Below are 25,520 nucleotides of genomic sequence, written 5' to 3'. Positions count from 1 at the left end.
TGTGCAGAAACGCATTCACACATGATTCTCACAACTGCTGCACCTAGGACGGAGCTTATACATTTCCCAGGTCTGGTTTTTCCATACTTTATTTAGTGTGTGTTAACAAGAACCGGCAGGTCTATGTTAGCAGGTCAAGTGAGGCAGGATCTCCCGAATTCCTGTCACTGAGATGATTATAAATCTCATGCTCCTCTGCCTAATTCTCTCACCTGTGCTAGAAGTGATATTTTTTGCAAGCTGATGGAACGGAGTGAGGGCTGGGATAAAGTCTGCCTCCCCAGGCTGTGAATCACGGGGCCTCCCCTGTGGTTGTCCTACTTGCTCATCCATATGAGGAACCTGTAAGCCTCCTGGAGTGCTCCATGTAGTGAGCAACAGCCTGGGCAGGCAGCCACCGGATTGGGACAAATATTTGTTTTTCTCCCACCCTCTTAGAATTTCTGCAGTTAGCGCGTGTTTCATGATACTCAACAGTTATTAGTGTAGAGGTTCATGTGTAGGGCTATAAGTAAATCCATACAGACATATTGACTTGGAGCTCAGTGTTTACTGATGGGATGCGGTTTTATTTTATTTTATGTTTTTAATGTTTATTTTTGAGAGAGAGAGTGTGAATGGGGGAGGGGCAGAGAGAGAGGGAGAGAGGGGATGTGATTTTAAATATTGGAGATCAGGACTCTAGGGCAATAGACCCCAAAGCTGGCTGGGCAGCTCAGTCTCACGGTATGTTAAAAAAAGCTCAGAATTCCTGACCCACCCACACTTACTGAAGCCTGATCTCCAGAGTTAGGGTCCAGGAATATGATTTTGAACAAATGTCAGAACTTGAACCACTCTTCTAGGGTATGGCCCCTCAAAACTAGTAGTTGCTGGAACAAATCTTGGGGCCCACTGTTACAAATAGACTTAGGGAAATCGGAAATGCTTTGGCTTATTTGTTTATTAGTCCTGTTGAAAGGTAAGTTCCAGGAGGAGGGGCCGCTATCAGCTTGGTCACCACTTGTTCCTAGAATAGTGTCTGACGTACAGAAGTGCTCAGGAAATATTTGTCGAACGAATGAATGAATGAATGGTGAAACCCTTTTGCCACTGTGTTTGGGCAATACATGTCGCTCCTTTCCTCAAGTAGCAAAGAAAGAATTAGTTTCAGCTGTGCTGCTGTAAATGTGAATGCTCTGATGACGTCTTTGGTCATTCCACTGAGCTGACTACAATTGTTTACTGTTCAAAAATTATATTAATATCTTACGAATTGTATTTTAATACCATCAGAGAAAGTAGTGGAAGTTGGAAGATGATGTAGAGATCTGCTTGTATTTCATTTCTCATTTCAAGTCCCTGTGTCTTTAAGGAAAGGGCCAAGCTACAACTTGGTCATTCTCCAGGTCCGAGAGGAAATGGATTGTAGCAGTTGTGCCTTTGTAGAGCAGATGTTTTGGTTGGAAAGGCTATCAACCATCTGACTCATAATAAATCTTCAATTCCAGTAAATTCCCAGTTTTTAGTTACAGTAGGTAGGATGCAGGAAAACAACATCTTCCACTTTGGGATCTTTGAACTTGTCTCACACATTACCACTATTCCCCGTGCATCACTCTGTGTGAAAGGGTGGAATTCTAGGGGAGGTTAGAGCAATTCCAGGAATAGGCTCTGTCAGTTTTTAGGAGAGACCGTTGGAGGTGAACTAAAGCCACTGCCCTCCTTGACGTGGTATCGACGACAAGAAACACAACGGTATTGGGTTTTTCTAGAACTTTCGGTGTTCAAATCATTTCTGAGTTAATTGGAGTAATCCGTAAACAAGCCTATAGTTTTGTTTTGCTTGTTTTATGGAGAGGGTTTCCTTTTTCCTTTTCCCTAAACTTTGAAAGTAATTATAAGGTCCTTGTATGATGTCTTTCATTTTAGAATATTTGTTGTATGGGGAAAATTTACTCAGTACATGTAAACTTCTCAAAATTCTAGCAAGACCTTATGCCCAGTGTTCCATCCAGTCTTATATCAAGTGCTCCAGGTGGATAAATCAGAGTTACAGAAATATTAAATATATCATATTTTGTGTTGTGATCTTGGCTGCGAGTGTTCATTATTGACCTGGTAAAGTGCCATCTTACTCTCCTTCCTCTGCCTTTATCTGGTGCTCAGCTTCTTTTTAACCATCATGGAACCATAATCTGCACTGAGATGATTAAAACCTTTGAGGCTTCAGAGGGCAGCAGTTCCACTGCTTCTAGTCAGGGGCCTGGCTCTGATTGTGGAGAGATTCTCAGAGACATGTTCCACCAAGTGGAACATTGGAGGTTTGAGAGTAAGCAGTTCACTGGCCAGCACTCCTAACATTTCCTGGGTTAGTCTTTGGCTTTCTTGTCCAACATCAGATCATTCAGAAATAATACTATTCTCTGTATACTCCTTCTATGTCATGTATTCTTTCCAATTTTAGTTAATGGAATGGTCAATATATACTCAGTAAGCTCATTTAGCCCAGCACATGAAGAGAGCATCTTTTTACCCTCACATTCTAAGGCACATTTGTACATCTTCAGAATTGCTGCAGTGTCTCTTCACTGAGGGAAAAGGTAGAATAAATAGTGTCCCTGGGTTCATCACGTATTACATTCAGTTTGATGAAAACCGCGGTGTAGGAGAGTCATGGCAGGAGGTGAGAGGTGGAAGATTCCGACTACAGCATCAAAGGGGAGGGCAGCGGGGCACCTTGGTGGCTCAGTCGGTTGAGCGAACGACTTCGGCTCAGGTCACGATTTCGCGGTCTTTGAGTTCAAGCCCTGCGTCGGGCTCTGTGCTGACAGCTCAGAGCCTGGAGCCTGTTTCAGATTCTGTGTCTCCCTCTCTCTGACCCTCCCCCCGTTCATACTCTGTCTCTCTCTGTCTCAAAACTAAATAAATGTTAAAAAAAAAATTTTTTTTTTAAAAGGGGAGGGCAGGAATGGTCGGTTCTCTGAAAATGGGTCTCATTCTCCTTGTCATTCCCAATGGCATGGCGCCATGTGTCTAGGGAGCTCCTGGATCCCAGTGGGAAAAGCATGGGCTTTGAGTTAGGACAGAATTTGTGTGCTAATGCTCCATTTTCTAGTTGAAGACTCTGGACATTCTGCTTAATCTCTTTTAGAAACCTTTAGATCTGCAAAGTGGAGATGATAACAGTGTCTATCTTAAAGGGTTGTTGGTGATGTCAGTTTTGGTGTGATGCACAGCAGCCAGATGCAAGCCTTATTAAGACATTTTCTGTAAGGAGCACTGCTAACCTAGGTTCAACTATTTTAGACATCAGATCTCGACTCCAGATCAGGTGGAGGCCAGCCATTCCAGATAGATAGCTGTAGACAAATGTAGCAAGATTCCTTAACTTGGTGAAAATAGTAATCCTGGGGGAAGATAGCGGTTTTGGGTGAATTACTAAACCCATGTTATGATTTGAGAATTATGCACATTTTATTATGCAATTAAGTATAAATATGTACCATAAAAATTTGAAGTATATATAATGGGTTTCTGATTTAAAATTCCAGCTTCTCTCTTCCCTTTTGTTCCTGAGTAAGAGAACAGGGTCTTTATATAGTCCAGTCTGGATTTTATCATCTTCTAATTCTTTCCTTTCCTTTTTTTTTTTTCAATTTTGAAACAATATCAAATTTATAATAGAAATATAAGAACAGTACAAAGCTCTTTTTTTTTTTAATCATTTCAGGGTGAGCTGTTGATGTGATGCCCTTCACCTCCAAGTACTTTAGTGTCTATTTCTTGTAAGTAAGGACATTCTCTGACAGAATTATAATATTTGCCGTAATTATAATATCGTCCTACAAATCAGGAAGACATTGCTACGCAACTACTTACCATCCAATTCTGAGACCCCAGTGAAATTTCACCAATTTTTCTAGTGGTTTCCTGATAGCAGACACATTCCATTTGGAATCATGTGTTCCATTCAGTTATAGCTCTTTAGTCTCTAATATTTCCTAGGTTTTCCCTTGATGTTTACAGCATTTTTGCAGATTATAGGCAAATTGCCTTATAAAATGTCTCTCAATTTGTGTTTGGCTGATGTTCCATCGTGATTGGATTTTGCCTGTGTGTCTGTGGCGGGAACATCACCGAAGCGATGCTGTCTCTGTCTCATGGCCCCCGAAGGTGGCACAGCCTGTCTGACTCGTCAGTGATGATGTGTTCATGTGCACTGCCTGTTTCAGGAGGTGTCTGTAAGGTTCACTCTGAAGTTACTTTTTCCCCCTTTGTAATTGGTACCTACTTTGTGGGGCAGTCCGTTGATATTAATAAGTATCCCATTTTCATCAGACTTTATGTATTTGTAGCAGTATGGAGTTGTAATTTCTGTATTTAATGGACTATAGTCAGTTGCTATCATTTATTTTGATGTTCAATATTATCTCTCTGTATCTATTGAACAACCATGTTCGTATAGACACCTGCAATTCCAGTTCAGTACCCTGGGTTTATTGTTTTTCTCTTCACACATACTTATAACTTCCTTCTCTGACTGCGATAGAGCCAGTTCCCGTTATTTTTAATATTCCTGTATATTACATATGTTACATGTATTATAATGCATAACATATGTATTATATATCCATCCCGCTGCATGTGACCAATCTCCTTTTGTTGCTGCCGCCACTCCCCTGTGTGGGCACCCTCGTCACTCTGCTTGGGCTCTGACACCTGCACCAGTTGCCTTTCTATGAGGACATCCTCCTCGCTCTTGTTCTGGACCACTGTAGACCTCCCTCCCCCTCCCCTGCATTCAGCCTTGCCCTTTTCAATCCATCTTTCTCAAGCTATTAGAATACTCTAAAATGATCTGATTGTGTCATTAACCTGTTTGCAATCCCTCCTCACATTTCTCTTAAAACAAGCTCCTTGCCTTAAACGCATCAGGGTTGTTTACGATTGGGCCTCCAAGCCTGTCCAGCTTCATCTTTAACCTCTCCTCACAAGTGCCACTATTTCAGCCTCCTGGAACAGTGCCCTGAATGGGCCACATGCTCTTATTCTTTTATCCTTTCAGTCACTTGGAGTCCTTCCAACGAAAAACATCTTCTGCTTGAAACGTCTTCTGTAACAATGATCAGTTCTGCCTTCTCTTTAGGACCCCTCTGTTACCCTGCCAAAGGTGCTCACCTCTCTTTTAACATACCTCTATTGTAACCATGTTAACATAATGGTCAGGTTACTCATTTATTTTTTTACACTCGACTGTCAAAGTTTTGATGGCTGTTTTTCCTAGTGCCTCCTAGGTGGCACCTAACACGTAGGGGGATGTTAACGCATGTTTGTAGAATGAATGATTGAATGAATCCCGAGGTTAGTTGCAAAAATACACTCAGTATAGTAGTGAAATGGAAGTAGTTGAAGACAGAAGAAAATTTTTAAAAATCTGCAGCATGTTTTGTCCACACTGCACAGGCAGCAGGTCCAGCCATGGCCTGTCTGTTTGGGAGGAAAGCCTAGTTTTATTGAGGCATTGGGAAGATTTTTTGCTCTTGTATTGGTTTTTTTAGCATAATTCATGAAACCTGTTTTGGATAGTTACACATATTTTCTCATACATTGCCAACATTTAATTCAGTAAGTAATAGACCCAAGAAACCCAAGGAGGGAAAGGCCCCCAACCCAGTCCACTATCTTAATTGCATTCTTTCATGCTTATTTAGTATAAACTTTTTTCAGTAAGTTGAATCCACATTCCAACGCGAGCTAAAATGTTAAGCTGTTAATAGCTTCCCTGGAGAATTGCAACTTGCTAGAACGCTTCAGTACTTTCATCATCATTTATGCATCGTGAAATGTCACAATTTCTGTTCATAAGCACCAAACTGTAAATGTTCGTTAATTGGTCTGTCGTAAACCTGTTATTAGTTTAGAAATTAAAGAATATTCCTCACTAACTCAAGTCAATGATAAAGGCTAACTCAATTTAGAGTTCCTGTAAATCTGGTCATCAGCACTTCTATAATTAGTAAAGTTCTTACAAAGCCACCTACTCAATAGTTATGCTAAATCCAACATTTATAGTTTTACATTTTGGGAACTTTTAATATAACATATTCTTCCTCATAGGAATCTTTCCACTCTTCGTAACTCCCTCCTCTTTGGGATCTTACAGTTCCTTTTTAGTTCACACGAGCTTCATTTAGTAAGTGACAAAGAGTTTTCAAAGCAAATTTGGATATAGCAGAATGACGGAGTGAAAAAAGGCATGATGCACAAATCAGCAGTCATGGGTTTTGGTTTCAGCCCTGTGACTAATTAGCTCTGCACATTAGACAAATCACTTCCCTTATCTCAGTTTCTCCATTTGTAAATCTGTGAGGTGTGGGTGTTGAAATCAAAGGTTACATTTTTAATATGTTGGAAACATTGTTACAAATGCAGTCTTCCTCCCCCTGCCCATTATACAAACAGAGAATTAGTAGCTGCTCTTCAGACAGAGAGTCTTAAGGTACACACGATCTCTAGTTCTTCCTAGAACACAGAGTAACGACCACTGGAACGTATCTCTAAGGGGCTTTTTACCTTTAATGTTTTCTGATTTGTTTACCGTCCACCGATATCATCATACCTAAGCACATTTCGCCATAATCATTGCCCCAAAGGGACCAGGCTCAGCAGTGCTGGCTCTCTCCTGCATATGTGGCCAGTTAGAAGAATGTTTGTACTTTTCAGCTTCCTCTATCATTCATTCTTCCATTTAGCCCTGGGTTTTTGGAATATGTCTAGATACTTTTTTTAAGTCCTAAACTTCGTCTGAGAGACCTTCCACTCTCCTTGTCCAGCGGAAACATCACAGGGTGTGCTCTCCTCCTGTTTAATCACAGGATGGCTCTCTCTGCATTGCTTTTCTGTTCTTCCTTCATCTTCTGATGCATTTTCTTTTCCTTAAGTGCCAGTTCCCTTAGCCAGTGCTTCTTAAACTCAAACTGCATAGAAATCACCTAGGAATTTAAGTATCCCCTAGGTGAAGCTGATGTCCTTGGCCTGAGTGGCAAGGCTCCCTTCATTCAGGCTTCAGCTGCCTGCTGTTCACAAGTGTTATGCCTCATCTGCATGTCCAGTGTGGTACTGGCCCTCCGTCCCTATGCATTTTGAACTAGGTAGTTGGAAATACGGGAGAGGGAGAACTGTCTTTGTTGAAAAACATCCAAAACTGCAGGCTGGGAAAGTTACCACTGAGCCACTTTTAGAAGTTTTGCCTTGTTCCTGTTGGTGTACCCATTACTTTCCTGCTTTCCCTATCTCCTCTCTTGTAAAAGCCTAATGCCAGGAAGGATGGAGTCATTCTCGATACATAGAAACAACTGATGAGTTTTTCTGCCTTTCCTTATAGGGCTTTTGAGGATTAGTCACGCACTACCTTATAGGATCTCTTATTGAAGGAGAAGAAAAAAACTTTTCTTACCTTTGTGTGTTTACATCTGCCTCTTTGAGTGGAGGACTGATTCTTGCAATTCCCCCCCCCCCCCCTTATTGTGTTTACCAAAGTGTCTTGCACGTGCTAAGTACATCACAAATGAGTATCGGCTTAGTGACAGCACACAGTATATTGTTTGGAAATTTATTAGAAATGCCAAAAGTATTTTTCTTGCCTTCTCTGTTCTGTAGAGTTTGATCTCTCTGCTTAGTGTTTGAACTTGAATTTTCCTCTTATTCCTGAGGTGATCCTGAACTCAGCAGTTAACGGCTCATTCTGCCCAAACGTACTTCCACTGATGAATATTGGAAAGTCAAGTTAATAATTATCTACATAGGCTTTTTGACTAGGGAAATCTACTTGGGAACCCATGTTTGGATCAGTGGCACGCATACGTAGTTACTCTTTCATATATGTATTCATTTGTTCATCAGATATTTATTGGGTGCCTGTTTTTGTGGTATGCACTGTACTAGGCACTGGGAATACAAAAAGGAATGGCACGGTCATTGCTCTTAAAGAAGTCAATCAGTGAAATAACAGCACATATGTATATAACTTTAAAATACAAAAGAAACAGCAGAATGTTACCATATAAAGGGGGTAGCTTAAAGACCTGTAGGATTTCAGAGGAGAATCCATTACATCGGAGGGTGGGATTAAGGACATCTCAGGGCAGGATATGGCATTCCAATGGGACTTTAAGGAATAGGTAGAGTTGGAAAAGTTGGGAGTTAGAAAAAGGCATCCAGGATCAAGAGGCAGAGTAGAGACAGGATGGAGAGACAGGATGGAGTATGGGCACTCGCTGCAGTTAGGGTGTATCAGCAGGGATGGGGGAAGAGAGCTTGGAGGGGCTTGAATGCCAGGCCACTGTAGACACGAGCCGGCTTTGGAGGCTGGGAGAAGGTGCACTATTTACTCTGCTTCTCAGAGCTCTGCTTCCTCCCTGAACCTTTCCTCTGGCCAGTTCTAGAGGGGTAGGGCTCCAGACTTTCCGCAAGTGTTTTACAGAGCTCCTCTGCCCCTTAGATTCTGTGGATAACACCAATATGCCCATCAGAAGATCTCTGATTACTTCGCCAGTAGGCTCCATTCTCTGTTTTAACACCTGTGGTTTGTGATTGTCTTCAGTTAATGAGGGTGTGGTGCCAGGTGGCTGAAAGAACTTGGAAGTAACCACTTGCCTAGTTGCCATGGGCACCAGGCAGTTTGAGCCAAGTGACTTGCTGGGTGGGTGGGTGCAAAGGTGTTATGCACGCCTAGGGTGTCTTTTCCTTCTGTCTCGTATGCAGAACCACCTGGGAGGAATCTCTAAACCTTATAACTCAAAGCAACTTGGAGAGGAAGGGGTAGGGTGTAGCTTTAATAGTAGGAAGAATAGCATGGTAATGGTAACGGTAATGGAAATGACATCAGGCCAAGAGTCTGGAAGAAGTAAGGAAAGTGCAAGTAACATTTATTGAGCACCTTCCTCACGCCTCCGTCTGTGCGTGGCACTTCCACATATACTTGCCAAAGCTGTGCAAACCTGTTGCTTTCCATAATGCCTACATTTAGCATATCGTACGGAGAAAACAAAAACATGTAAACTCATTGCAAAAAAAATTTTTATTTCTATCGCTAAAAACAGTCACCATTTTTATGTAGTTCAGTTGCCCGCCACACTTGCAAAGCGTTCCATGTATTCAAATGGCAGGCCGCTGTGGATTTTCCGCCTTTAGAATTGGCACGTCCAGTACCTTCTGTTCACTGGTGAGGTCCAGGGGTCTGTAGAGCAGGGAGTGCATGACCCAGGATGCACTGTTAACGGGACTGTTTCAAGTCCACCAGGATGGGAAGCGTTAAATCCGGAGAAGTAGCCTCACTGCAACCAGAGCCTGGTGCGGCTGGCAGACTGCTCTAGCAGAGCTTTCTTCCGGCATGTATGGAGGCATGCCACTCAGCTTTGTCCTAAGAGGCTTTGTCCTAAAGGGGTTCTGATTAGGGCCTGGCATTCCAAGGTATGAAACAAGCATTCCAATAAGCCAGGGATGAGAGTCTCCTTTTAGCACTTAATTCTGTAGCTATTGATTTGCCCGTGGTTATCATCTATATTAGCTTCATAATTGACAAGAGAAAATGTTAGTTATAAGTCAAGGAAAGCCACTTCAAACCGGCTTAAGGAGATCAGGCAATTTTGTTAGCTTTCCAAAGCTGGAAGAAAGTTGAGTAGCCAAAGCACAGTAGAGCAGGACACAGCTGGACCAAGAGCCTGGGACCTAGGGGTGTGAATACCATGCCAGGACTCTCTTGTCGTTCGTCCCTACTTCTTTCCACACGTTGGCTTTTTTCTCTCACGCTGCAGCCTCGCCTCGTCCACGTACGGGGAACATGACTGCTGACAGCTTCTTTTGCCTCTGCAGAGGGACTGGCCTGCATTTGGCTCCCAAGTTTACAATTTTTTTTTTTTAATTTTATTTATTTATTTTTGACAGAGAGAGAGAGACCGAGAGAGAAAGAAAGAAAGTGAGCTCAGGGGGATGGCAGAGAGAGGGAGAGAATCCCAATGCAGGGCTTGATTCCGTGAACCGTGGGATCATGACCTGAGCCTAAACCAAGAGTCAGATGCTTAACCGACTGAGCCATGCAGGTGTCCCCCAGGCTTACAACTCTGGTGACAAGAACCAGCCTCTCCCTGGACCCATCAGCTGTTCCAGGGGGTAGGAACAGGCTGCTTGGTCAGGAGCACTAAGGGTTGGTTCTAGAAGAGAGAGGTTCTTCCCAGGAGAAGAGACGGTGCCAGGCAAGCATTATCGTGGACGTCCGCTCTATCAGCTACCACTTTAAGTCTGTGCTTCTCTCTCTTAGAAAGAGCTATGTAGAGGCACCTGGGGGGCTCAGTCGGATGAGCGTCCGACTTCGGCTCAAGTCATGATCTTGTGGTCTGTGAGTTCGAGCCCCGTGTCGGGCTCTGTGCTGACAGCTCAGAGCCCGGAGCCTGCTTCGGATTCTGTGTCTCCCTCTGTCTCTGCCCCTCCCCTGCTCATGATCTGTCTGTGTCAAAAATAAAGAAACATTAAAAAAAATTAAAAAAAAGAAAGAGCTATGCAACCTATGTAAAAGCTGTATCTACCTTTTCCTTAAGGTATGGAGACATACAGGGGATGTGGTGTTCATATTTGTTCCACACGTGCTTTAGTAAAACTCACTATTATTTTTAACTTGTTTTCTTGGGCTCTTGGATAAAAGTCTGGCACAAGGTTTATATCAGCAGGTGTGTGCAAAATCACAACTCAGGGGATGTTTGAATATGTGGTTCAGTATGATTTGTAAAATAGTTGCAAAAATGGATGTTTATTTAAATGAGCTCAGCTTCTTATTGGGCTCATTAAGAATACAGTTGTGAGGACAACAGAGGAAATCCCATACTCCAGATTCTTTCTCTGAAAATGTTGGTGGGGAGAGAAGGAGGCGGAAGCAAGGAAACATCGTTTGCTTCAAGTGAGGACCCTGGCTGTCCTGCAGAGGCTCTCCTCCACCTCTGTGGCCTATTCTGGAGAAAAGGCTTTATTTCACACACCTTTTAGAGTGACACCGTGGCTATTCAGAGAAAGTTGGTGGATCTCAAGGCTGTATCTGTTAGGTATAGTAACTGATGGGATGGTACTTGACCAGTGAAATCTTGATCATTATTCTTTTAAAAGAGTCAGGACTTTTTTCTCCCAAAGTTTATTTGTACAACATGTGTTTCAACTTAGCTTTATAAACAGAAGCTATAACCAACATATTAAGGGTAAGTACAGCTTTGCAAGCAGATTCCTGCATAAATGAGAGCAGTGAAATGGTCTTTGTTTATGAAAATAATAAGCAAGATATAAATTAAAAAAAAAAAAAAAACCCTAACCCCATACTGTATCATGACATCTAGTAGTAATGAACTCAAGATGTCACTTTTAGGAAACATGGGTAGGTGACAGCAGCTCTGTCCTGGTGTCCTGGGCTCACCCTCTACAAGCTGGCTATTTCCAGAACATTGCAGTTTTCCTTTCCTGACCTGACAATCAGCTCTTCCTATTTTCACCGAGTATAGTTAGTTAATCATAGAATGTGCCTAACCATACATAATTGAAGGAAGGTTGATATTATGGCCTAGAAATCCACAGGCCTCATCCGTGTTCTTAGAGAAGGCATCCTTCCTTCTTAACCGGGTCTGTGTAAAGATGTCAAATGAATACATTTTATTTGGCATAGTGACCTTTATAGCTTTTAGTTTTTATCCTCTTAAGGATTGTAATGTCTTGCTCCATAGTTTTTAAAAGTAAACATTAAAACACATAAAGCATATACTCCTTAAATTTTTTAAATGTTTGTTTATTTGTTTTGAAAGAGGGAGAGAGTGTGTGAGCAGGGAAGGGGCAGAGAGAAGGAATGAGAGAATCCTCGCTGTCAGTGCAGAGCCTGATGTGGGGCTCGATCCCGTGAATCGTGAGATCATGACCTGAGCTGAAATCAAGAGTGGGACACTTAACCAGCTGAGCCACCCAGGTGCCCCTTTCTTAGTTTGTTTTGAATACCCATTATGTGCCTGGTGTAGGTCGGGTAGTCTATTTGGGTAAAAAAAGGCATAATGGTTCCTTGAGATGCTCATGGTCTTTTGGAACATACAGGATTTAGACACTAAATAGAGAACAAGTGTTTAGTGAATCTCTGATATCTTTTCTGCATATAGATTTTCAAGTTTTTCATACCTTTCTCTGGGCATTGATACTAGTCCATTCTTTGTGCCCAGCAACATGCCAGGGGGTATAGCACTGTGATTAAGAGTCCAGGTTTTAAGTCAATAAACACGGTTTCAAAACTCATCTTCTCCATTTAATCTTCCTCAGTCCCAGTTTCTTTATTTGCAAATATATAGTAATAGTACCTACCTTTCAAGGTTGGTATGATGATTATGTGAGGTCATGCATATAAAGTACTAAACAAAATGAGTAATCAATGAATAAATATCAGGTCTTAATATTATGCATAATAGGAAGTAGGAAATCTCTACCCTGCCCTCAGGAAATTTACAATCTATTTGCAATAGAAACTACATATGGCTTAAATCACATGGGAAGTTCATGAAGCAACCTGGTGAAATTGCCAAGGGCAGACATAGATTACATTGCTGTTGAAAGGATTCTTAATGGAGCAAGTGAATTTACAATGAGAGTGAAATTAAAACTGTGTCAGTTAAAAGGAGAGAAAGAGCTTTTCCATAAAGGAATGGCTAATGTCAAAGTGTCAGTCAAGATCTGGTAAAATAGGAGCGCCTGGCAGCTCAGTCAGTTAAGCAGCCAACTCTTGATTTTGGCTCAGGTCACCGTTTGTTAAGTTCGAGCCCCACGATGGGCTCCACGCTGACCGCATGAAGCCTGCTTGGGATTCTCTCTGCCCCTCTCCTGCTTGCGTGTGTGCGTGCTCTCTCTGTCTCTCAAAATGAATAAATAAACATTAAAAAAAAGGCTTAATTAAAGATCTGGCAAAATATTTGGGAAGTGGCCCAGTTTGACTGGACTATGCAGGGAGAGTCTTTTTACTCCCATTTCCATTTGGAGAAACCAAATCAGAAATAACTCTCTTAAGTGCTACCTTCATCAGAGATATCAAAATATCAAGGGAGTTTTTAGCCAGGAACTCAGTATTTGGTGGAGATAGGCTGTAACGAGGCTCTCAGAACCTCTACCTGGGTTCTGCACCCCCTGCCATCTGGAAAGGAGGAGGCTCAGGCTCGGGAGATACACGAAAGGCAAAAGGGGCAGACATGGCCCCGCGTCTTCCTCCTCCTCATCTATTTGGCTTGGCTTCCTCACTCTGGTAACACTAAGACTCTGCTTGGGATTCTCTCTCTTCCCCTCACTTTCTGCCTCTCCCCTGGTTGTGCTCTCTCTCTCTCTCTTAAAAAGAAATAAGCTGAAAAGAAATAAACTTAACTCAAAATGGTTCTTATCTGGGTTTTGACATGCTGTATAATGGCTTATTTATAGTCCTTATGACTGCAAACTGGTTTTGCTAGTAATAGTTACAGCTTTGCTTTATGCCTTTTTGAATTGAGAAATGCAGTGGCTTTTTTACAGTCTTCCTATGTGATGTATAGTTTATAATATTTATTGTTCGGCTAATGTCTATCAGCAATAGTTAATTGGTAGTTTGTACCTATACTGACCTTCAACATACAGGGGCTTGTTTCATGGCTGCTAGATTCACTTGGAAATTAGTGCATCAAAGGGGTACCGCATAATGACAAATTGTGCTTGTGTTTACTTTCATTTCCAAGGTGAATTGTTTTTTTTTCTTCCCCCTTCTGATATTTGCAAAGAGCCCCAGTTGAGAACAGTTATATGAATAAATCATCATGACCTAAACAAAATGTTAACTCTTATTAGTAGGTGCATCTTTTGCTTATGTATGGTTCAGATTTGAGTTTTCTTTACCAAAATCTTAAGTAGTCATAGATTTACGGAAAAGTGAGATAAATATTGAGAGTCTAACTAAAAGTACTTTCTATTTAACTCCGTCATTTACTTATTCATTCTTATAGTCTTTCCTGCATTAACTCAGTTTTTTTTCTAACCAGTTTGCCATGTATGTGCAGTTTCCGACATTGGGTATATAAAAACAAATAGGAAGAGCTCCCAGCCTGTGAGGAACTCACTACCTAGTGAATATTCACTATAAGCCATAAGAACCCCTTTCTGTTCTATAGCCAAATGTTGAGCCGAATCTATTGCTAAATCTCAGCAAAATAGCATGGCCGTTATTGCCTCGCCATATGTATGTCAGCGCCTGACACGCTTTTATAAAAGGTAGGAGGCAATTCTCTTTTTTGCTTCAGCAGATTTGACATCTTTCCCCCCATTTTAGCCTGCTGCAGATTCAGATGGTACAGATAGAAAGCCCTGAAAGTGTATACTTGTGCATTTTTAAATGTCCCCTACTACACTCTAACCTCCCCCTGCTTTCCAAATGTTGCCATTAGTGGTTACAATAATCATCTGTAATGTTAGCTTCTAAGAACCACAGTACAAGAGCTTCTTTTCTAATTCCCCAGATGGGAAGGAACACATGTACAAGCCTGTTAGAGTTGCAGAAACTAGAAACAGTACTGTGTGGATTTGTATTTTTGGAACTCTTTGGGCTTATTTAAGCACTCCAAGTCAAACTTAGATATCCATTAGGAATCAAATACCAATTCAGGGGAAACTCATGTGCCACACCAAGGCAAGTAAATTATATTAAAAGTAGTCCATAAAAGGAACTCCTGGAAACAACTATTTTCCTATTCAGACTACAGTTTCATGTACTCTTTGCAGGATGCCAGATGATAAATGTTGATTATATAAACCGGGGTCATTCCATTTGTTTAGAGGACTGTCTCCGAGCATTTTTGTTTTTTGCTTAAATAGAGCAGTGAAATGAGAAGTTAGAGAGTAGGAAAGAGAAATAATTATAAATTATCCATAGGTGTATGGAGTGAAGCTGCTAATTAAAAAGGGTTTCAGTTGTCCCTAGTTTTTTGCAGTGTCTTGTTTTGTTTTGTTTTGTTTTGTTTTGTTTTGTTTTGTTTTTTAACCAGGTTTTGTGACTTGTAGTTAGAGCCTTGACCTTTAACAGGGAAATGTAGTCACTGAGGGAAGATATCTGACAATCAATGTTAGTTCTTTTTTTATCATCTTACTTTGAGGTGAACAATCTAACTCTAAAGAGAACTACTTGTATACTTAGATCATAAAATGAATGTCTCTCTGAATGTGAATTTTTTCAGCTTCAACTTTAGTTTTAGATATTTTATGAGTTTTAGGGTTGTATTATATAATTACATAGTTTCCGTTTGTTGCGACTGTATTTTTTAAAATTTCCATCCTCATTTTACAGAAAGGAATATTCAAGGTTGAATACTTTATCATCTGTAAAAGAGTAAGTAACAATAGATAATTTCAGATTCCCAATCTTGGTTTTCCTTTTGAAACTACTAGTTCTAGGGACCTCGGTATATTATGGGGGACAGGAGCAAGGAGTCAGTACTGAGTTTCCAGATATCACTGGTGAAACAGTTTGTAAAGCTGGTTCCTGAAAACCGCTAGGTGTGGAGAATAAAGGTTAGAAGTTAACATTAACTTGTTTACTGCTGTACTCATTTAGCAAACATCGAGTGATTTCTATGTTCTAGGCACTGTGCTGAGGTCCTCCTCTTACATACTTCCTAAGTCATACTACCTAAAACTACATTCCAGAGATATTATAAATCTACATGTAAAAATACAATGTTAGATGAAATGCTAGGGAAATAGTTATATAATCTCAGAGTTACTGACCAGATTTAACTCTGTAGAAAGCTCAGTTTTCTCAGGTGCGCCTGCGTGGCTTAGTCAGTTAAGCATCTGACTTCAGCTCAGGTCACAATCTCACAGTCCGCGAGTTTGAGCCCCGTGTCGGGCTCGTGCTGACAGCTTGGAGCCTGGAACCTGCTTCAGATTCTGTGTCTCCCCCTCTCTCTCTGCCCCTACCCCACTCATGCTGTCTGGCTCTCTCTCTCTCTGTCTCAAAAATAATAAACATTAAAGAAAAAAATTAAAAAAAAAGAAAGCTATATTTTCTGTGCTGTTGTGAGTCCCCAGACAAAGTAAAATGTCAAAAGCTGGGCTGAGAGAAAATATTTATAACACATGTGATAGACAAGGGTTAATGAACCTAACAAACACCAATAACAAGAAAAGTCCAAGAGTCTTTAAGCAAAATGGGCAAAGGATTTGATCAGAAAAGTTACAGAAGAAATGACCAGTAAGCAAGTAAAAAGTTGCTCATCTTTAGTCATTGAATCTCAGCTGAGCTACCATTTTCTGGCAGTCAGTGTGCCAACATTAAATTGAAGAGTGACAACAGCTAGCATTATCAGGTTATTCAGGATGAGCAGAAACAGGTTCTCTCTCTCATGCTGATGCAAATTCCTGGTCCAAAGGTAAATTGCTGTACAGTTTTTAGAAAAATAACCCTACACTGTGAAACTGTAAAATGTTCATAACCTTTGATCCAACAAGCTCGGTTTTATTTCTTAATTCAGAAATATATGTCCCACTGGAAAAGAATATACATATCTTTATCCGAGGATATTTGTTGTAACACTGTCAAATGGCTAAGAAGTACAGACAACCTGAATGTCTGTTGCTAGGGGAATGGTTAAAAAAAAAAAAGAACGAAATCCATGCCATGGAATATTATGTGGCTATTTGGGAAGCAGTTGGTAGAGTGATATGTGTAATACAATTCCATTAAGGAAAACAAAACAGAAGGTTAAAGAGCTATTTATTTGCGCGTGTATGTATGTGTGTATGTTTTTGTGCGCCTAGAAAAAGCTGTTTGAGGCCACATACACAGCTAGTATTGGTCACCTTTAAAAGGGAGGGTAGAAGAGCTTTCTTCTTTCTAAACTTCTGTATGGCTTGACTTGTTACAACAAGCCTAAATTTTGTAGTGTAAAACCAAAAGACAACTGGGAAGTAAAAGAGGAAAAAAAAAAAAAGAAGAAGAATGAAAAGGGAGGGGGGCGTGTCACAGAGATAGAAAATCAGGAGAGCGTAGTTTCTTACAAGTAAGAAACTGAGTATTTCCAGAGGAAAAGACATCATCCATGTCAAATACTGTTTGGAGATCAAGTAAGATAAGGACAGAGAAGCATTTGCTGTGTTTCGTGGATGCCTTGGTGGGGGCAGTCTTGATGGGCTGGGGGGTGGGGGAGGTCAGAAGGTTAATCTCATGTGCTAAGGGTGAGTGGGAGGGAAGGGAGTAGAGACCAGGAGTGCAGACCGTTCCTTCAAGCAGTCTGTGATGGAGAGGAGAGAGAGGAGAGAATGCAAGGGGTTGTGTAGAGACCAGCACGGTTCTTTTCTTTCTTTTTTAAAATTCTTATTCTAAATGGGAGAGACTCCTGGTTCTTGTCCCTTTGTATCCCTGCCACACGTGCATACTGTAGGCACAATAAAAGGCAGAGCAAGGATGATGTCAGAGCTGAGCTGGCTGGGTGTGATGACCAGCTCCCCACGATGCAGGAAAGGAAGGGGTAAGGTTAGTTTAGGACCGAAGGAAGGACATCATATCTGAGGTTCCCAATGCTCATGGGCAGTAATTCTTAAAGTCTAGATTGGGACCCTCCTAGGATGGCTGCTGAGCCCTCCAGAGGACCTTGACCCAATCCAGAAATACAGGCCAGTTCTTACCAGTCCTTATGGGTGAAAGATGTGCAATCCTATTAAGTTTTTAAAAAATTTGTATTTGACTTAGAGCCAATACCAACCAAAAGTAAAATTGTCAAGGGTTACTAAAATCCGATATTCACAAAGTAAAACCAGCATGCTACTAGAGTTTATTCTAATTCAGTAGTTTATTCAGAAGACTGGCAAACACTTGGTGCTTGGCAATAATCGCAAATCTGTAAAACCCACAGTTTTGAGTCAGGACACTTCATCAGTGTTGGATTGAGTTGGTTTTGACATTCAATTATCACTATTCTTGCTTTTTGATTGTAAATTACAGGAAGTTTAGCTTTATCATTATCAGTTTTGTTTATTGTGGGTTGTTAACCTCTCAGTGTTTCTTGGTGCATATTTGGATCAACAGTGTTTTTGTCTTATATTATTCTTATAACCAGGCTTTTAAAATATGCAAGTCTCGTGGTTCATGTATGAATCATCCATAATCGTTTTGCAAAGGAGATGCGTATGTAACCCCCTGCCATTTGCTTGTATGGTGGCACAGTTCATAGTGATGTGTTTCTTGGGAACTTTTGCTATTTAAATAACTTACAACATACTACCAAGGTATATACAATAAAATTACTGGGCATTTTAAGATTTTGTTGTGGTCTTATGATATAAATCATGTTCATAACTCCTGTTTCTCCTATAAAAAGAAAATTACAAGCCATCTACGTGTATTGTAGGAATTATGAGCTGTTACACATATTTTTAGCAAAATGTTTACTATGACTTTTTAGCTATGTTTTTGACTAATTCTTGGTTATCACCAGATTCACTTTTCCCCTCTTGGAATGTGGGAACAAATGAGAAGGTGGGAGTCTTTTCCTCACCATGGTGGGCTTTGATCAGAAAGGTTGAGAGCCATCACTCTAGGGGAGTGACTGGCACATGGTGAAGGATGTACAAAGCTGCTTAATCCGAATCCAGGTAACCCACACACTGTGGCCTCAATGCCAGTGGACTGTGAGCTCAGCACCAGGAAGATGTTCCAAGAGTAGGCACTGATGACATCGTGTTTTTCACTCCCTACTCAAGGATGTAAACGAAGACCCTGGAGAAGATGTGGCCCTCCTTTCTGTCAGTTTTGAGGACACTGAAGCCACTCAGGTGTATCCCAAGCTGTACTTGTCACCCCGAATTGAACAGTAAGTATCAATGTCATTAATTTTCTGCAGCCTGGTGTTTCTCCCTGTTAGCCAAACATGTCTCGCTAATTCTTTTGCCCCTTTGGAACTCTTAAAATGATTTTTCTTTACTGACTTCTGTTTCCTTAAACATGACTCGTATCAGGAGGTTAGATTGCAGAGTAAATGTAGTCAGTATCTGCCACTGCAATCTTTGGATGAGTCTTAGTTGTGCAACTTGTGATATGAATACTGTACCTTTGTAGAGAGAGATGAGTAGGCAGACTGAATCCGAAATTGCGACTCCTTCCAAATGTTCCCTGGGTACATATGGTTATAGCCTAAAGAGGACTACTGAACAGCATCCTATCCAGTTTCTTACGTTTTTGTAACTAATATAGTTATTGGTAAAAATGTAACTCGTCTCCTGAAAATATTAAGCAAAAACATATTCAGAAGTTAATAAAGGTAATACTAAAAGCAGATAGCTTAAGAAGATGACACGTTTGAATTACTTTTCTGTGTCTAAATAGCGCTGTGTCATTTTACACAACTTTCAGGCTCTGTGGTACAAGTAGTTTGATAGCACATTTGTGTTTTAACTAAGTAACTTTACTCGTCGGGAATGAATTTTACAAGGACTGGCCTCACAATGTGCTTATTGTTGGCTCACATGCTTCAGAAGCTTATTCTACTTCAAAGGAAGCTGAGGCTCATTGAAAATAGATTGTAAGCAGATTTGGTTGGAAACTTCTGACAGGATAGATTTCTCATCAACAGAGAGAGTTTTTAACAGACTCTGATTGAAATGTATTATTAAAAGTCAGTCAGGGTTGGCAGATTTCTGTCTGTGAGATGTGGTCGCCATCCAGCATTCATATACTGAGTCATTTTTGCCCCTCTGGCCCTCGTTGCTCTACTTCATGAATCATGGCCATCCTATCTTACACACTGATACGAGATACAGGTGTTTCTACTCAAATACGGATGACTGTGAGCATCAGGCATGCTCTCATTTATTTATATACCACTGAGAGCACCTAAGACAGGATTTTACAGTAGCAGGTGTTCACTGAATGTTTTAACGTGTAATCGAAAATACTAACCCACGTTGGTAAGAGGCCAAAGAATGTTGGAGGCAGTACAGTGAACTGCCAATAGGCAAGGACTCTCGAGTCAAGCATACCTGCTTTAAACCCAGGTCCTGCCACTTACCAGTTGGCAGAGTATTTCGCACCTTTGAACTTGCCTCAATATAGGGATGGTGATACCTATTTCAGAGTGATATTTTGAGGATTATATTAAACACCGTTCTTAAGGCATTAATTGCAGTGCCTGGCACTATAGCAAGTGGGAGCTATTAATGTTATTATGATTATCAATACAGTTGACAAGAGAAGAATGAGTGAGTGAGAGTGCGTGGTTAGGACAAGTTGGGGCCGAAAAGGAGAGGATGGGTAATAAATGAGCAGATACCAGCTATAAAGTAGTCACTCTGTATGTACATGCTAAGTTAAATTCAGAAGGTATTTTGGTGATGAGAAAAGAGAGATCTCAATGAAACAATCGCAAGATGTGGGTAATAAGAATCTATCAGTTAAGCTGCAGACAGGAATTTGCCAGCTCAGAAGAATGATTTTCCCAACACCTACATTACTTTTCTTTTAAGTTACTGTACCCGTTTGCAAATAAACTTGCTAATAAAATATTTCTCCCTCTAAAATCTAAGATATGATGTGATGAATTATCAGTGAAGGTTATATTTTAAAAGTTAATTCCTCTAAAATCTAGCTTTCTGCATGCGTGAGTGGGGGAGGGGCAGAGAGAGAGGGAGAGAGAGAGAGAATCCCAAGGAGGCTCTGCACCATCAGTGCACAGCCCGATGTGGGCTCGAACTCACAGAACTGTGAGATCATGACATCAGCCGAAATCGAGAGTCAGACGCTCAACTGACTGAGCCACCCAGGTGCCCCTCACTTGAACTTCTCTTAGCTTACTGTGCACTCCCGGCCATGTGCCTTTGCTAAAGCTATTACCTCCATGTACGGTGTCTTCTCTAACACCCTTTTTCTGTTGAAATAGACCTCTCCAAATGCCGTCTGTACCATTTTTCCTGAGCACCATTGGGCTGCCTTCTCTGGCCATTCCCTGAACTCTTAGAATACTGAATTTATACCCATTAGAATCTGCTCAACACAGATTTAGTTAGTGATGTGTATTTGTTTTCCCATCTTTTGCTGAACTGCACGTTACTCAAGGGCAGGAACAAGTCTTTTCGTTTCATTAATGTTTTACAGAAAGGTGGCACATGGGGAACAGTAGCCTGGTTGGCAGTATTTTAAAGGCTCAACACGTAATTCTTACAAGAAAAATGGAAAATGCTACACGGAGAGCTCTTACATTTTTTTCCAGTTGATACAGATTAACTTAGTAGAACTGCCTTCGTAATACCATTGAAAACTGCCAAAAGTTCTGACATCCTTGAGTAGAAGTTTTAAAAATGAGTTTTTTAGAAAAAGGTTAAAATGGAAAGTGGTCAAATTGTGGTATGACTTTCTGAGGGCTTCCATAGTTACTTAAAGTTTTTAATATCTTTGGTTAACTCTTGCAGAGTTGAGAGTACATATAGAACAGAAGTGGTGTCATTTCAGTAAGGCCAGCATCGTAGGATAGATTTTAAGAACTGACCGAGGAGAGGTTGGTACTGGTTTTCGATACTGTGTGAAGCTCTCGTTAGTTTTCCATGGTTCGTACCATCCTGTCAACTCTGAGACGTCCAAACATTAAGTATGGCCTCGGACTTGGAGAGTGCTCTCAGGAGTCATGAGGAAAGCATCCTGTGTGGACCCGCCCAGAACCGGTGCCAGACGCTCGCCCTGAGCTGAGGCTTGTTACTCCTTTTGGCTGCTGCTATGGTTCTTTCTAGGAAGTCCCAAGCCCCATGCAGTGCATGTGACAGACACGGATCCGGGCAGGACCAGTGGCCTGGTCCACATTAGGTAAAAATTGGCAAGAAGAGACTTGCATTCTTACCACTCTGTGGGCCTGGAAAGATACCTTGAGCCTGGGACATAGTGCCTTTCAGTCTGGCTGATGTCCCTCTGCCCCTGCATGCAATGGGCAGGGACACTGTGCTTACACTAACTAGTCTTAGAAAAGGGAAAGGCCTCTTTGGGTCTTGTCTTCATATGTGCGAAAAGGGATCAGTTTGCTGTACCCTAAAGATTTCTAGGGACATGGTTCCCGAATGTCCCCACATTAGACAATCCCCACAAAAGGGAACATCTGTCAGAGACATCGGGTGGAAAACTTCCTGAGTGTATTATAATTAATGAGGCTCTGAAATGCAATCCCGCTTCAGAAGCCTGTCTTTTTGCCCAAGGCCTGGAAGAGCGGTCTGGTGTTTCTGGCAGCACTGGAACATGACTGCACGCCTTTATGGTGTTTAGATGTATGTTGTTTCCTGATCTCCCACCGCGCACGTATATGGCTTGCAAAAGTAAACCTTCCGAGAACTTCGTGTTCTTCTTGCACACGGGACATTTGTGAAATACGCATATTTCAGGCTCTCTATCTATACATTTGTTTTCCCAAGAACCCAGACCAATCAGTTAAATGAGACACTAAGTACTGTTCCTTAAACAAAACAGAACAAAAAAGCTAGCGGTCAGTTATGCAAAGTGGACTTTGGTTGAAGATGAAGAGAGGGGAAGGAACGTGCTTTCTAAACCAGTTGCCTTTTTTTCCTGGCAGAAAAGCTGGACGTGTGAAGTTACATCCTCAGAGCCGGCACCAATCTGTTCCACCTTTCCCTCCTCCTCACGCTGCCGGCTCCCAGCAGCGACAGCAAGGGTTAAACGGGCGGCAGAGGCTGCCCAATTCTCTTTGCCGAAAGGTGTGGGCCCATTTTTTGGCTTGAGCCAGTTGGTGGGAGTGGTTTGAAGAAAACCAGCTTGTCACTCCCTGTGCTGTTCCCACTCGGTGCATAAAAAGAGGATTTCAGCCCCTGAGGCAGACCAGGTGGCATCTTTCACAAGTACAGAATTTGTTTTTAGAACTTTTTGTTGTTAAGTTACAGTCCGCCTTAGAAGTAAGTACTCAAAGCTTACCAGCCCACAAACACTCCCCATTAGGGAGGCCTGTGTGCCTGCAAGGATCCACGCATTGATTCTTTCAGGCCGCAAAAGCACAGTGAGGACTTGACCAGGCGTAAGGCCCTTGGCTGGGTGCTTCAGAGGATACCAAGATAAGTGAGATGTGGCTCGTCCCTTCGTTTGCTTACAGATTATAAGGGAAATAAGAACAAATATGGCAAGTTCCAACATGTGTTTTAGTAGAAAAGGCACGATGCAATTTGGCATCAGAAGCTCTTGGTTCCTCTACTTACTAGCTGGTGGCCTGGCTCAAGATACTTAGCCTTTTTGAGCCTCACTCATTTCCTCCTCTGCAAAGGCAGGTAACTCCTAACTTTCTGTTTTGTCTCCTCCAAGGGGGCGTGTATGAAAGCAGCTCCCGTAGTGTTGGCACATGGGGGGTGCCCAGGTCATGCTGCTGGAATGTCTAAATACCAGAAATAGACTTTTTAAGTACCGTGAGAGTCCAAGGCGGGAGGAGGGCACATTTCTATTGGACTTGGTGGAGAGGGGACTTTGTGGAAGATTTTGGGAAGCCTGGCTCTTCTGACGTAATATGGCTTTTCTAGAGATTAAACATATGCTACTGTAACAATAATAAAAATGTATTTGTTTAGTACTTTAAAATGTTTAAACCACTTTCACTGTACCATCCCATCAGATCCTGACGATAATATTGCTAACGTGTTCCAGAATACATCTCTTTTCCTCTATATTATATTCCTCTATATCTCGTGATTTCATCCCTAGAGCCTTACCTCTCTGTGGATGTTCCCCTAAGTCCCCATTCCTTTCTTTTTTTTTAAAGTTTATTTATTTTAAGAGAGAATGTGTGCACAAGCTGGTGAGGAGTAGAGAGAGAGAGGGAGAGAGAGAATCCTGAGCAGGATCCGCACTGCCAGTGCAGAGCCCAACGTGGGGCTCAATCCCATGCACCGTGAGATCATGACCTGAGCCGAGATCAAGAGTTGGATGCTTAACCACCTGAGCCACCCGGACTCCCCTCAGTCCCCATTTCTAATCCCAGCTCTTCTCCCTGCTTGCAGATTTGCCTTCCTAGCCACTTGATAGACATGTCTGTCTGTGTGTTCAGTTGACCCTGAAATTGGAAGTGTCTGCAACCAGACTCCTCATTCCTCCAGTGAACTCAGGTTCCTTCCTCACAGCCCTGCTTCTGTTCAGGACATTCTGTTTCTGAGGTGCCCAGATGCTGCATCTGAAAGGCATCAGCCAACCCCTGTTTTGTACTGGAAATCCTCTCTCCGTTGTATCTGTCCTTCTTGTCATTCCTACTGGTGTTTCCTAGCTCAGTCCTTAAGTTGCTATGTCTCCTGATGGCCTTTTAACCTTTCTTCCTATGTTAGTTTATCCAGCACAGAGCTGTCACTATCTTCCTGAAGAAAGTTCTGATAATGTAATGTTCTTTCCTTGCTCATCACCATCAGTGGCCCCTGTCACCAACTGAATTAGGTACACATCTCTCAATTTGACATCCAAAGCATTTTCTGTTGTCATCCCAGCCGACCTTTCTGCCCCAATCTGGGTTCTGTATGTATCCTATTGTTCAGCCAAACCGTTTTCTGGGATTTCCTGTGGACACACCTTATTTCACTTCCATACCTTTGCTTGGGCTGCTTCTTCTATGAGATCATTGAATTCTATTTCCTCTCCTGTAGAATCTGTCAGAGTTTTGTCTATCGTCATATATCTACTCAGTCCCGAAAGTCACCACCACCTGCCTCCCCAGAAAGACTGCACTTTTCCTTCTTACGTTTTTGCCTCTGTTGTTATATTGTTGCCCTGGACTGTAAACTCCTTAAGGCTGCGTCTCTGCTTCCATCCGTTGAGGGCTGGTGAGCCACAGCCCATGTTCTGCCAAGCTCGCCCTGCCCTCAGGCCATGCCAGAGCTCAGCCACAGTTCCCTCTGACTGGACTCCCTGGCGGGTCAGAAGGCTTTGAACTTGTTGGATCCCTGTGCTACAGATGCGAGTGGTCTCCTAAGGCCATGTGTCTTCTGGCCCAGCTTGTTCTGGCAGGCTTGTTTCCCTTATGGACCCCTGTTTCCTAGAGGTGGAGCTTTATTTCGTAGGAGTGGCTTAACAGCTGAGTCCTGAAGGTGGTAAATGTGCTTTTGATCTTATGTGCCCTGTCATCTATCTACTCCTGTTGTGGCCTTTCCAGCCTCCTTTTTCCCTGCCTTTACCCCCCAGTGAGCCTGGCCACAGACATGGTCATTTGGAACATTTGGATAGCTTGGAATCCACAAAGGCTGGGCTAAACTGAAACTTAGCTAAAGGACCTAGGGAAAGGGTAGGGAAGAGCTGAAAATTACAATAATACTACTTAGAATTATGGGTGAGATTTAATGAAATTATGGATTAAATTCAGATAAATCAGGGGGGCCTGGGTGGCTCAGTCGGTTGAGCATCTGACTTCAGATCGGGTTGTGATCTTGCGGTTTGTGGTTTTGGGCCCCACATCAGGCTCTGTGCTGACGGCTCAGAGCCTGGGGCCTGCTTCGGATTCTGTGTCTCCCTC

At 42.0% G+C, this 25,520-nt stretch overlaps 1 protein-coding gene across 5 annotated transcripts in view; it reads left to right on the top strand.

The window, feature by feature from the left end:
- Positions 1 to 25,520, top strand: part of BABAM2 (BRISC and BRCA1 A complex member 2) — a 400,305-nt gene that overhangs the window by 201,000 nt on the left and 173,785 nt on the right. For all 5 annotated transcript variants that reach the window (XM_045447307.1, XM_045447310.1, XM_045447306.1 and 2 more), the window contains exon 7: positions 18,760 to 18,869. In XM_045447307.1, the coding sequence (XP_045303263.1) occupies positions 18,760 to 18,869 (110 nt within the window). The remainder of the gene's footprint in view (positions 1 to 18,759; positions 18,870 to 25,520) is intronic.

This window comes from Leopardus geoffroyi, chromosome A3, assembly GCF_018350155.1.
Source record: "Leopardus geoffroyi isolate Oge1 chromosome A3, O.geoffroyi_Oge1_pat1.0, whole genome shotgun sequence".
In the NCBI taxonomy this organism is placed as follows: domain Eukaryota; kingdom Metazoa; phylum Chordata; class Mammalia; order Carnivora; family Felidae; genus Leopardus; species Leopardus geoffroyi.
Note: the sequence above shows the minus strand (reverse complement) of the source record. Positions and strands in the feature narration are given on the sequence as shown.